This window comes from Salvelinus namaycush, chromosome 13 (genome assembly GCF_016432855.1).
Source record: "Salvelinus namaycush isolate Seneca chromosome 13, SaNama_1.0, whole genome shotgun sequence".
Classification (NCBI taxonomy): Eukaryota; Metazoa; Chordata; class Actinopteri; order Salmoniformes; family Salmonidae; genus Salvelinus; species Salvelinus namaycush.
In genome coordinates this window covers 22,122,970-22,137,605 of record NC_052319.1, presented here as the reverse complement: position 1 = coordinate 22,137,605, position 14,636 = coordinate 22,122,970, and the positions used below count along the sequence as shown (strand labels likewise).

General features: G+C 41.4%; 1 protein-coding gene across 1 annotated transcript in view; it reads right to left on the bottom strand.

Annotated features, from left to right (window-relative positions):
• Window positions 1-14,636, bottom strand: part of LOC120058331 (protein disulfide-isomerase A5-like) — a 55,456-nt gene that overhangs the window by 20,977 nt on the left and 19,843 nt on the right. The window contains exons 4-10 of the mRNA XM_039006915.1: window positions 11,589-11,672; window positions 11,354-11,399; window positions 10,206-10,298; window positions 8,879-8,939; window positions 6,667-6,734; window positions 3,414-3,505; window positions 1,106-1,177 (exon numbers count right to left, since the gene is read on the bottom strand). Of these exons, the coding sequence (XP_038862843.1) occupies window positions 1,106-1,177; window positions 3,414-3,505; window positions 6,667-6,734; window positions 8,879-8,939; window positions 10,206-10,298; window positions 11,354-11,399; window positions 11,589-11,672 (516 nt within the window). The remainder of the gene's footprint in view (window positions 1-1,105; window positions 1,178-3,413; window positions 3,506-6,666; window positions 6,735-8,878; window positions 8,940-10,205; window positions 10,299-11,353; window positions 11,400-11,588; window positions 11,673-14,636) is intronic.

Genomic DNA, 14,636 nt, shown 5'->3' with positions numbered 1-14,636 from the left:
ATGTCATCTCCAATATATTCAAATGCACAGCAGGTCCATACTTATTCACAGTACTCATTCATAGCCAGATGTCCAGCTCGTTTCTAGGCAACATCAGGTGCACTTCCTTATTACTTAGCTAGCCTACTGATGCCTGCTGCAGTACCACTGTGTGTGGTGTTAGTGCCCGCTTCCATAACGACAGACAGCAGCCCATAATGCCACCATGGAGGAATCTAAAAGCCAAGCTCTGCAGTGTTTTTTTCTCTGCCCATTCAGGTTCAGCCCATCTTGCAGAGGTGATGTGAGGCCATCCACAGAGGCATGTAATGTTCACTAAGGATATTGGATCATTAACTATTAGTACAGCCCTCCTAGCAGGTCATACTGGACCCTAGAGGAAGACCGAGTCAGGATCATTTCTACAGTCTGTACGAACAGGTGTGTGTATACCGTGGGATTGTTTCTGAAGTGTACTCCAAGGAGAGGAAAGCTGTCATGCCTTGAAGCATCTGCCTGTGAGAGCCACAGTTTCCTCTGACTTCGTTTCCTGCAATAGCTGTGAAATCTGCTCCGTGCCCTTTCAATAGACTAAAACACGGTGAACAGTCGAGTGTGAGAGCTAACCGGGATCAGAGTGGGGACATTTCATTTATTTTACCTTTATTTAACTATGCAAGTCAGTTAAGAACAAATTCTTATTTTCAATGACAGCCTAGGAACAGTGGTTTAACTGCCTTGTCCGGGGGCAGAACGACAGGTTTTTACCTTGTCAGCTCGGGGATTCGATCTTGCAACCTTCCGGTTACTAGTCCAACGCTCTAACCAATAGGCTACTTGCTGCCCCACAAAGAGGTGAGACTACAGGGTAGGTTGATAAACTTTGTACAGGCGTAATATGCCACTTACTTTTATCCAAAGCGAGTTACAGTACAGCAAGTTTACCGGTTTACATATTCATTTCATTGGCCTTGGGGTTGCCAACACCACACTCCTACCAACTGAGCCACACAGGACCATGAATAGGCCAGAGTTTACCCAGCTCCCTAACCCGTGGTCAGGAAATCCTCCTGACCCTATTTTATGAGGGGAAAGTGATGGAAAGAAAGGAAATGGTTAAACTCACTTCTTCATCCAGTCAATGATGTCCTTGGCTGTGCCCCCATAGTTCTCATAGTGGTGCAGGAACTTCCCCTTCCTAAAAACACAGAGGAGAGAGAATATAAGACAGCTAGAAAACATCTGCTGGCATCAGTATCACCCAGAATAATTACTATATTTAGGAAACACACTAATCCATGTCATGCGTGTTGCACAACATTCTGAGTTCAGCTTCTAGAAGTTCTAAGAACAATGGAAAAACTACAATGTAACCTACTGACTTCACTGAAAGGGGTGACCTCTAGGAAAGTGCATTTTATGTCCAGAGGACCTAGTTTCTTCATTGAGATATACAGCACATCAGAGAGACCGGGGTCAATGTTGTGGAAAGTCAAAAGGAAATGTTTTGTGATGAGGAAAAGCTCAAACAAAAGAAGTTGAACATTAATTGTTTTACCCTTTCCTAAAATGTACCACTAGTTAAAATAATAGAAGTACATTTCTTCTATTGTGCCCTCACGATGCATTATAAATAATCTAAAAACAGTAGCTAAAATTATAATTGTGTGGATATCTATGGGGGGCTTCCCACACGGAAACGGATCCTCATGTAATAGCTTCTTTATCTTTTCTGATCTCCTGAGACTGAAATGAATCAGCGGCGGTGGGTAGGGAGCGAGGAGCACTAGCTGCTCCAGCTGAACCGAATGCCTGCAGATCATGCTCATTTGTAACTGATCTGTAGGGAACCGTGAACATCGGGCCAATGTAATGTAAAATTCAAAACAGCAGCCGTACAGTATTAGTGCCACGCATCACACATAGTTTAAGAGGCACAGAGGGAGAGAGCATGGACGCTTACCTTTGTTTCAGCTCAGCAAAACTGTAGGAAACGCTTGACATGCAGGTATAATGCATTATGATACAGTTAACGAGTTAGAAAGCATTCTACCTGCAGACTTTAAGTGTTATCAAAATGTTTAACTGTGTGCCCTTGCTCTCCTTAGATACACCCACTCTGCACTGGAAAGAAAAGGTATTTGAAAAGGAGCTTGAACAGCAAGACAATTCTAGAAGCAGCAATGATTGAATCCTGGGCTGATGCACTCATGTTTATCAGAGAGAGAAAGTCATTACTGTAACCAATGGTACTATATGGTCGTTAGCCCCACCTCCCCCCTGGGCCAAGGACTCTGCTTAATTAGCCCATCAATAATTAAAGGGCTGAGAGAGACGATACAGTCCTTAACACTGAGATGGAGAGGACAACGCTGCTAAGTGTTGAGGCTGGGCTGGAGGTAGAGGCTGGCCTGAGATAAGAGCCTAATGCCGAGTTGGAGAGGATTAGGGCTGGAGGCTTTTGAGAGAAACACCGTTTACAAGAGACCGTTTGAGTTGACAGAGGTGATCTAGGGTCAGACTGACAGTGTCTGAGCGCACTTTGAGTCTGTCGTGACAGTTACTTCTAGGACCCCCTGGTGTGACGTCTGAGGCTTGGGGACGGTGATGCAACGCAGGAGAGAAAGCCCAGACCCCAACCTCCTTCAGATGCCCAGATGTCTTTGAACCAACAGCCAAGGAACCCACTTGACACCAGGCCTGTGTCCTCCCCAGCCAGCCACAGCCCCCCATTGTGCGCCTGCTTCAAACAGAATACTTTAAGACCCAACCAACAACGCAAAGAAACTTTAAGTGATAAACAGATTCAGAACATCTGGAGCAACCCTTGCCTCCTGTGAAAAAGGAAGGGGAGTGAGGTCTGCCAGTGCCTACAGACAGACCCACCACCTCTACCTTCTCTCCATCCTACCTACATTCCCCGCTGCTAGAACCCCCTGAAGCCCCTCCCCGCTGCTAGAACCCCCTGAAGCCCCTCCCCGCTGCTAGAAGCCCTCCCCGCTGCTAGAAGCCCCTGAAGCCCCCCCCCTCCCTGCTGCTAGAACTTCTGAAGCCCCCCCCCCCCCCTGCTGCTAGAACCCTCTGAAGCCCTCCCCCTCCCCGCTGCTAGAACCCTCTGAAGCCCTCCCCGCTGCTAGAACCCTCTGAAGCCCTCCCCCTCCCTGCTGCTAGAACCCTCTGAAGCCCTCCCCCTCCCTGCTGCTAGAACCCTCTGAAGCCCTTACTCCGGAGTAGGCAACTAGATTCAGCCAAAGGACGTTTTTTTTTTGTCAGAGCAAATGGTTGGACCAGAATTATATTAATAATCCATACACTGCAAATTGACCACAACTAGGCTCGCCTGTTAATGGAAACAGTATGAGTGATTGAGTTGTGTGTGTGTGTGTGTGTGTGTGTGTGTGTATTTACGGTGGCCTATAGTGATAGAGACTCACTTGAAGTAGCAGAAGGTGGGGTAGCCCTTGACGTTGTACTCCTGCTTGAGGCCATCAAACTCAGCTGGGTGCACGTTCATCCCAGCCAGCACCTAAAGACCAGACACAGGAGCGTGCACACACAGTTTATTCATCATAGAAACAAAGTTCCACTAAATGAAGATGACAAAAAGGAGGGGAAACCATGTAAACAGAATGACACATGAAAACCAGATGTTAGATGAAAGGGGACAATGAAATATGCATGGTAATAATCTACCTAGGTTAGCTTCCAAAGGGCAATTCAAAAACCTCAAAGCAACTCATCTGCCATATCCATTTCAAATCTGTGAGGTTCCCTACCTTCATAATGTGAATGTTTCATTACTTGGGTGTCGACTCAATTTGAACTCTTATGAAGATTTGGCACATACTCAAGCTTGATGAGGAACTAAAATAATCTTCAGGAGAAATAATCTCCTCTTCCTACATCTGTAATGATATAGGGAAGAAGGTGTTGGATCGGATGACCATTGTTCGCGCAACAAAAATCACTTTTCGCACACCACACAGCCAAAACAGAACACTCCACATGTGTGTACATGAGCTAAATGCATCTATTATGCAAATCTCTAAACAAGATACTTCATTTATTCACTCAGCCTGCCTTGCTGAAATCAGACAAAGTATGTGTCCCAAATAGCACCCTATACAGTGTACTACTTTTGACCTGGGCATGTAGGCACTTTATAGGGAATAGGATGGTATTTGGGATGCACACAACACCTTCAATTAGAACCCATTCTTTTCCATGAGGCACACACACGGAGTGATTACATTGTTTTCTCTAGAAGAAGCCTCTCCTGTATGTTTAAACACTGGGTGTACTTTCTCCCTTCAGAGCCTGTGAACAGTTTCTTACAAAAGATGAATCATGCAGCAAGGTGTGTTTCTAAGCGGTGGCTGGGTGTATTTTCTCCCCTCCGACTTTCTGCGGTGCCTGCTTTGCTTGAGGATGAGCGTGTTAAAACACCTTGTTTTTCTAGGTGGTCACATGGGGGTTTCTTACGTGATTTAAATCTGTGGTTGACTCTAGTCCACCTCTTTGTTGAGATGTTTAATTTCAGCCCAAGAGCCGCGTTGCCTAAATTGTTTTGTGCACCCTCCAAAATAAAATAATGTTATTTTATATATTCTTTTAGAAATAGCACCCCAGCTGTGCATTCGGTAATACCGTATATATATATATATATATATATATATATATATATATATATATATATATATATATATATATATATATATCCCGGTATGGTACAGAAAAAGTAAGACCGTATGAAAATCTAGATACTTCCCCAGAGTAGGGTTGGGCGGTATAGTACCAGTCAAATGTTAACACTCATTTATCGTTTTTTCCTTTATTCTACATTGTAGGAAAAATCCTAGAGATCATTAAGGGACAGCTCTACCACCACATCGCTTACTTTTGTCAGAAGTAGTGCACTATGAAGGGCATAGGGTGCCATTTGGGACAGGTCATAAGTTTAATTTCCCATCTTGACAGTTCTCTGATGACGTACAGTACTAGTCAAAAGTTGACACCTACTCATTCCAAGGTTTTTCTTTACACTGTAAAAACGTAGTGAAGACATCAAAACAATGAAATAACATGTATATGGAATCATGTAGTAACAAAAAAAAGTAGCCACCATTTGCCATGATGACAGCTTTGCACTCTTGGCATTCTCTCAAACAGCTTCATGAGGTAGTCACCTGGAATGCATTTCAATTAACAGGTTAAAAGTTAAATTTGTGGACTTTCTTTCCTTTTTAATGCATTTGGGGTGGTATACAGAAGATATCCCTATTTGGTAAAAGATCATGTCCATATTATGGCAAAAACAGATCAAATAAGCAAAGAGAAACTACAGTCCATCATTACTATAAGACATGAAGGTCAGCCAAGTCGAAGAAACTTTCAAAGTTCTTGACATTTTCCAAGTGCAGTCACAAAAACCATCAAGCTCTATGATGAAACTGGCTCTCATGAGTACTGCCACAGCAAAGGAAGACCCAGAATTACCCCTGCTGCAGAGAATAAGTTCATTAGAGTTAACAGCCTCAGAAATTGCAGCCCAAATAAATGCGTCACAGAGTTCAAGTAAGACACATCAACAGTTCAGAGGAGACTGCATGAATCAGGCCTTCATGTCAAATTGCTGCAAATAAATCACTACTAAAAAGGACACCAAAAAGACATATTTGGGCCAAGAAACATGAGCAATGGACATTAGACCGGTGGAAATCTGTCCTGGTCTGATGAGTCCAAATTTGAGATTTTTGGTTTTAACCGCCATGTCTTTGAGACGCAGAGTAGGTGAACGGATTATCTCTGCATGTGTAGTTCCCACCGTGAAGGAAGAGGTGTGATGGTGCATTGCTGGTGACAGTATGTGATTTATTTAGAATTCAAGGCACAGTTAACCAGCATGGCTACCACAGCATTCTGCAGCAATATGCCATCCCATCTAGTTTGCGCTTAGTGGGACTATCATTTGTTTTTCAACAGGACAATAACCAAAACACACCTCCAGGCTGTGTAAGGGCTATTTGACCAAGGAGGAGAGTGATGTGCTGCATCAGATGACCTGGCCTCCACAAATCACTGACCTCGACCCAATTGAGATGGTTGACCGCAGAGTGAAGGAAAAGCAGCCAACAAGAGCTCAGCATGTGGGAACTCCAAGATGGTTGGAAAAGCATTCCTCATGAAGCTAGTTGACAGAATGCCAAGAGTGTGCAAAGTTGTCAAGGCTACTTTCAAGAATCCCAAATATATTTTTTGATTTGTTTTACACTTTTTTGGTTACATGATTCTATGCGTGTTATTTCATAATTTGATGTCTTCACTATTCTTCCACAATGTAGAAAATAGTAATAAAGAAAAACCAATGAATGTGTAAGTGTCCAAATTTTTGACTGGTAGTGTAGATAAAGTGCTTAAAATCACCAAACTCCTGAAGTATCCCTTTAACCATGATCACTTAAGAGAGCTCAGTGCATTCAAAATAGCTTTTTACCAAGAAGAGGGGCTATGGTAGACAGGCAAGCAATTGAATACGTTTATTAAATTTGACTGGATGAACGGATTTGCGCCGTCTTAGAACTGAGAATGTTGGGACATAACTATTTGACAACTAACCCAAAAACGAATTCAGAGACAGGCAACAAAGTATTAAGATTATCAAGCAATGAAAATTAGGAGTTTACTTACAAATTTACCCTTGGTCTCTGTAGCTGCCTGTTGAAATACGGGCTGCATCCTCTTACAGACACCACACCCTGTAGGAGAAATAACAGAAGACATTACAGAAGCACTCTAAGGACTCATCACTCAGTCAGCTAGTCAACATACTGAATAAAAGGATAATTTCATCATTCTATCAAGGGACCAATAAATATGAACATAACTTTGTAGTAGTGCATGATTTATCAAGATGGCACCAATGCAATACAAATAATACTGCAATATTACCATTCATTCCAAGGACCCAGTGTTTTTCCTTTATACAATTGTTAAGATTATCTTCATGACAAAGTTGGAAATAGTTTTTATACTTTAAAAATAAAACTATCTAGAGCTTCCAATTTGGCCAAAGGAGCCTGGTTGAACATTTCATGAACGATTTTATTCAATAAATACCTGATTATAAAAATCAATGCCAAGCTGCAATGGTAGAGTCTAGCACTGAGGGAAAAGGAAAAATCCTAGAGAGCCTTAAGGGACTTCCCTTTACCACCACATCACTTCCCCAAACTCTGCTTAGTGTAAGACTAAATCCCAAATGGCACCCTAATTCCCGATGAAGCGCATAGGGTGCCATTTGGGACAAGATATAAGTTTCGTTTCTCATCTTGACGAAGTTCACTGATGTACAGTACCAGTAAAAAGTTGACACCTACTCAGTCCAGGGTTTCTTAGTTTTTTTACATTGTAGAATAGTGAAAATATCAAAACTATGAAATCATGTAGTAATCAAAAATAGTGTTAAAATCAAAATATATTTTATATTTGAGATTCTTGAAAGTAGCCACCCTTTGCCTTGATGACAGCTTTGCACTCTTGGAATTCTCTCAACCAACTTGAGGTATTCACCTGGAATCCATTTCAATTAACAGATGTTAAAAGTTCATTTGTGGAATTTCTTTCCTTTGATGCATTTGAGCTAATCAGTTGAGTTGTGACAAGGTAGGGGTGGTATACAGAAGATAGCCCTATTTGTTAAGACCAAATCAAAGTCCATATTATGGTAAGAACAAATCAAATAAACAAAGAGAAACGACAGACATGGTTAGTCAATTTGGAAAATGTCAAGAACTTTGAAAGTTTCTTCATGTGCAGTCCCAAAAACCATCAAGCTCAATGATGAAACTGGCTCTCATGAGGACCACCACAGGAAAGGAAGACCCAGTGTTACCTCTGCTGCAGAGGATAAGTTCATTAGAGTTACCAGCCTCAAATAAATGCTTCAGAGTTCAACATGCACATCAACATCATCTGTTGAGGAGACTGCGTGAAACAGGCCTTCATGGTGGAATTGCTGCAAAGAAACCACTACTAAAGGACACTAATAAGAAGAGACTTGCTTGGGCCAAGAAACACAGGCATGGACATTAGACCAGTGGAAATCTGTCCTTTGGTCTGATGAGTCCAAATTTGAGATTGTTCCAACAGCTGTGTCTTTGTAAGACGTTGAGTAGGAGGTGAAGCATGGAGGTGGTGTGATGGGTGCTTTGCTGAAAACACTGTCGGTGATTTATTTAGAAGTCAAGACACACTTAACCAGCATGGCTACCACAGCATTATGCCATCCCATCTGGTTTGAGCTTAGTGGGACTATCATTTGTTTTTCAAAAGAACAATGACCCAACACACCTCCAGGATGTGTAACGGCTATTTGACCAAGAAGGAGAATGATGGAGTGCTGCATCAGATGACTTGGCCTCTACAATCACCGGAGCTCAACCCAATTGAGATGGTTTGGGATGAGTTGGCTCGCAGAGTGACGGAAAAGCAGCCAACAAGTGCAAAGCATATGTGGGAACTCCTTCAAGACAGTTGGAAAATAATTCCAGGTGAAGCTGGTTGAGAGAATGCCAAGTGTGCAAAGCTGTCAAGGCAAAGGGTGGCTACTTTGAAGAATCTCAAATATATTTTGATTTGTTTTACAATTTTGGTTACTACATGATTCCATAGGCGTGATCTCAATTTGTCTACACTATTTTACAATGCAGAAAATAGTAAAAAATAAAGACCCTGGAATGAGCAGGTGTCCAAACTTTTGACTGGTACTGTATATTCTACGCAAGTCATAAAATATGATATACCAATAGGAGCCATTTGCTCTTATCCTTACTCTAAACTGCATTGGTAGGAGCGCTTATCAGAAGTAAATAAGTGAAATCAGGTGTGTGTGATGACTCACATGGGGCGTAGAGCATCATGAGGATCGGCCTCTCCTCCCTCTTCAGAAGCTTTCTGAAGTACTGAGTGAGAAAAGTAGTGAGAAATAGTAGAACTAGTGATCTCAGAGGTCATCGTGCACAATGTGAACTGTCCTTTTCCCTCAGCATATGTGGCTTCATATGGGTCACTAAAATCAAAGCGACCTGTGTCATCTTTAAAACCAAGAGTTCGTTGTTTTCCGACATGACGCGAGTCCCTCATTAAAGACGGAAATTGTGCGTGTCTGACATAAAAACGCCAAGAGTTATCATAAGAACACTAATACTGACAAACTTTCTCATCAATACACCATCAGAAGTAGACAGTGTTGGAATAGATGCCTTTGATAGAGAGAAGGAGATCAGTCTTCACTTAACAGGAGAAGAGCTCACCCTCTTCTTTAGTCATCCTTCCTCGTCACTTCCTGAAACTCTCATTCAGTAGAAACTGCTGACACCCCCAGGCATGGTACGCCACCAAGTAGATGAGTACAAAATAGGATCTCAAGTAATCAAAATAACTTTCCTTTGCGTGTGGGTTGTGCGCAGAGCTGGGTTCTGATGGAGCGTCAGCCTCGTTGTTGGAGAGCTGTCAGAGTGCCGACTGCAGTCAGACCAACTCCCCATTAATAGATTGTGTTTGAACTCAACTGAAGTGAACTGCAGAGATGCAGCTTTCTGGTCTAGTCTACTTTTATGTGTTGTTCATATATTGATCTGTGTTGTCAGCTTGGGATGCATCAAGGTGGGAGGGTAGAGTGGACAGAATCTCTCAGCTCACAACTTTGAAGTGATGTTAAGGCATTGGTCTGTGGGTTGATGTAATGGTAATTGAGACCTGGCTTCAAATACTATTTAGGGATTTTCAAATTGTTTCAAAAGGCATTTAGAAGTAAGTATTTTGATATTTGAAAATACAAGTACTTGAAAATCTGAATGTATTTGGAAATACACCTGGAAAGTTGCCATGCATTTGAAAACACAAATATTTAAATACTCCATGCATTTGAAACCAGGTCTGTTTGTCCTAGGGGTATTTAAAATAATGTATTTGGAAACAGGTATTTGCAAATAGTAAGCCATTTAAAGGATTTTTTTATATTCTTTCAAATAGAAGTAGTTGATTTCAGCCACACTATTTGAAAATACATCGAAAAGTATTTAATACAAATATGCCTATTTTAACCCAGGTCTGCCATCTCAACCCATTCCCGTTCTGAACTGAAAATAATGTCCATATCGTGCCAGTAAAAACATGACCATGCAGATGCACCTTGTTGTAAGACAAGGTGTCGTTTCTGTACTTACTTTCTCAGTTTCTACATGAACAACATCTTTAGCTTCTGGGTTCTCCTCCCAAAGAGGGGCTCCTGTGGGGTCTTTTAAAAACGCCACCATGGACTGGAGAGAAGGAGCGCGTGAAAGAGAGAGAGAGTCTAAACATTTAGCATACTGTAACAGATTAACGTGATGTTAACCCTAGAGTCTAGACAGTGCTAAACAAAGACATTCCATCATTTATCCCAGTCTCCATATTAAACTGAACAGGAGGAGTTCTAATAGATGGCAGATGGAAGTTAATACCATCTCAATGTTCATCCATCCAGCGCAAAGAAACCATGTAAGCAATTTCCCCACGTTCATAATGAGTTTGATAAGCCTTCCAGACCAACATGAAGAGCCATATGCCTCCAGAGACAACAGAAGGTAGGACAGGAAACATTCACCCCTAACTAATACACTGCTCCTCTTCTGTTCAGACATACTTATACTGACAATGACACAGCAGTTAAATAATGAAACATATTCCTTGATTTTGAAGAATGAATTCTATAAATACCTTAGTGAGATTACCCCCATCTTAACATATCATGACCAACTAGGCTACTACTAACATGTTCAGATTATAGATGTCTATCAAAGGCCAGTCCTAATAGTGCAGACAGTACCTTTAATACAAGACGAGCAACCAGACTGACAAACGACCATCAATGTTGAGTTTAAAAGGGGGGACCCTTTACATTATGACAAGACAGCTTTCTTAATGTCCATCAGTCTTGATGTGCTCACAGGCTCATTCCCTGCCAATGGGCTGGACCAGCCAGTCCAGAGAGACATCAAGGTCAACCCCATAGCAGAGCACTCCATTACTCCAGATATTCTTATGCCAGCACCCTGATTATAAAGCACTCATAAACCCATTGGATTATCAAGTCTTGACTAAGCAGAACTCAGTCCAATTGGCATCATCATGTAGGAAGAGAACCATGGTAATACAGAAACAGTAGGAGACAATGAACCCCCATTCATTTAACCAGGAAACAAATGTTACTTGAATAACTGCAATGTTTCATATTAATTACTGTACTGTTGACTCATTAAGGAAGACGCCATTGAAATAAATACATTCTATTACGATTGAGACCTTGGGGGACAATGAGTGAGTCAGTAATTACCTTGTATGTAGCAGGCCTGTTGTATTCTGTATGGAATGTCCCATCTCTGCAAGAGACAAGCACATTGCTCAATCAGGGACGAGAAGTAGATTACTTTTTGTTTAGCATGGCATGACTCCCTAGAGAACATTTATACATGTCATTCTCTTCTGACAGGTGGAATCACTTCTCTGCGACACAAGCCCCTGGACATACAGTAAAACAATGAGGTACATGTTACCGTTGAGATACTCACTTATAATGCAGGAGTTCTGCTCCACCACTTTTTGAGCTGGGATCTACCTTCACTTTCTTACACAGTTTACGACCCTCTGAATCCCTGAGAGACAGGAGAGAGAAGAGAGAATGAGAGAGAATGATAGAAATGTTAACGACAACAATAGCTGAGGTTCCAAAGGGATATGTGGAATTAATATTCACAGCATCGAGACTTGGTAATAAGATTTCTGCAAAGACATTACTCGTCATTTAACATAAAAAATAATTCTGTCAACAAACTCATGTCGGTGAACTGATATATCGGTCGGGCTCTAATATACAGACACACTGATCTATGGAGAGGAGGTTGATTAGACTGGTGTATGTAAACACAAATCTACATAAGTACATTGAGCCTCACTTTTGTAATTGAAGAGGTACCATCTTCAGAGAAATGCGCACACACTCTTCCTATACATCCAGCCACCCACACATTCACAAAGCAAGCACAGGTCTCTCTTGACAATAACTCCCCTTCTCTCCACTGACAATGAGCATGGAAATGAATTACATAAGTACACAGAGCGACAGAGAGACTGGCCATCTACCTAGAGCAGAGCTATGCCCTAAGCTAATGGAAGAGATGGAATTAAATTGCAACTCTGACAGCACAGGCCCCCCATCAGCAAAATATATCCAGCGCTCTGTCCTTTAAGATAAAAAGAGACACCATTATTAGTGATACATATGTGGCAGAGAGCCCATTGTCTGCCAGGAGAAATTGTCTCAATGCAGAGCTGGAGCAGGAGGAAGAAGGGTATTTGTCTCTGTCAGGTGGCAATGGTAGACTTGGGACACACACCAAGTGTAATGATGAAATGGCACCCTATTCCCTATAGTGACCTACTTTTGACCAGGGCCCAGGTGCAAAGTAATGCACTACATAGGGAGCCATTTGGGACAATATTATATAATGTCCTTTGGATAAGAGAGATTGGACATTAAATCTCAAGTGGTGTAATGTAGACCATTTCCCACCTCTGTGCAAACAATGCTACAGGAGGTCACCAAGTACTGCATTTCTGAGTGAGGTAGTGTTGGTGAGCTAGGGGTCCCAACCTCAGAGCAAAACAGAAGCACGTAAAAAAAATCCCTGCTAGGGGGAAATGCACGTTTTAACTAATTAAACAACAAAAATGATATACATGATCAGTCTGAGTATAAAATAGTGGTTAATGTGAACCTAACTCAAAGCTAACAAAAAAAAAAGTAAAGAAAGCAATCCAATGTTATTTGTTGCCTAGACTTTACTTCAAATGACACTAAAATCTTGAGAAAAAAAACACTAATATTGAAGTTAGCCATGACATCCTTAATAAACAGACCACACACACACACCTAAATACTGCACTTGGGAAAAAACATCAAAAGTAAAAATAGGATGTAACAAAACAGGCATTCTATTTTGCTCTATTATAGTGGCCACTATAGTAGATGTCGATCAAGTCCACAGGTGTGCAAAAATAACTTTCAGAGTAAAACATGTCATAATCCCCCCTCACATGTTACTGTCAAGTTCAACACATCTTTGGGCTACACTGCATATTATTACATTGTAGAACAGACAGCCACAGGCAGAAAGTGAACAATGTGCCAGCAGAGCATGATACCCTTTGGTGGCGGCATAATTGATCTCATTCATGCAGAGAATACACCTGGCATACCCCTTTTAATCCAGTGTATTGAAAAAGTGAGAAAGAGGGAAAGTATATGATGTTCCTTTCACCCCCACTATATAGTGGCATCCAGCTCAAGCCAGGCCCAGCTACACTTGATCCCTGATTCCACTTTATCGGTGTCCCCCCCAAGGGACAGTTGAGCTAACATGCGCTAATGGGATTAGCATGATGTTTTAAGTACCAAGAAAATTTGACATAACCATATCTGATATGGGCAGAAAGCTTAGATTCTTGTTAATCTAACTGCACTGTCCAATTTACAGTAGCTAGCAAGGTGAAAGAATACCATGATATTGTTTGAGGAGAGTGCACAGTACGAACTTGAAAATGTAGCAGAGCTGGAGCAGGAGACCCTAAAACCAATTAGGCACTCTTGATAGAACATTTTGAAAAGAAATGCAATGTTTCATTGGATCAGTCTAAGTTGTTGCACACACACTGCTGCCATCTAGTGGCCAAAATCTAAATATTGCCATGCATTTGTGCCTTGAATATTGCATTTCAAAGATTTAAAAAAAAAAACTCATTTTTTCTCCCTTTGTATTATCTTTTACCAGCTCTGTGTTATTCTCCTACATTAATTTAACATTTTGACGGTTGTGGAATTGTGATCTAGAATATGCATATCCTTGCTTCAGGTCCTGAGCTACAGGCAGATAGATTTGGGCATGTCATTTTAGGCAAAAATTGAGAAAAAAAAGGGTCCGATACTTAAGATTAACAAGCAACGCCTCATTTTCACCCAATTCTCTCATTTTGAAAAATAACCACATACTGTAGAGGGAAAAAATTTGTAGGTAACTAGTTTACTAGCTAACGAACTAACATTTCACACAGATTGCCAGGGTCCAGTAAGCAACTAACACTTTATAACTTGGGGAAAGGCAAGGAGACGTATAACAGTTATTATAGCGAATTGGTTAGGTTATTAATATTAGAATGTCAGATGAACTAACATTAGCTGTCTGACTTTATTAGCCAGCTAATTTTCACACCCATTATTAGTAGATTTGGATAGAAAACTCTGAAGTTTCTAAAACTGTTTGAATGATGTCTGAGCATAACAGAACTTATGGCAGGCAAAAACCTGAGATAATCCAAACAGGAAGTGGGACATCTGAGGTTTGTAGGTTAAGTCTTTGCCTAAGATAGTGTAAATTTGGTCTGATTGCACTTCCTAAGGCTAGATGTCAACAGTCTTTAGAACCTTGTTTCAGGCTTCTACTGTGAAAGGGGAGCGAATAAGAGCTGTTTGACTAAGGGGTCTGGCAGAATGCCATGAGCTAAGTCAGGCGTGCGGCCGTGAGAGCGAGCTCTGTTCCTTTTCATTTCTAAAGACAAAGGAA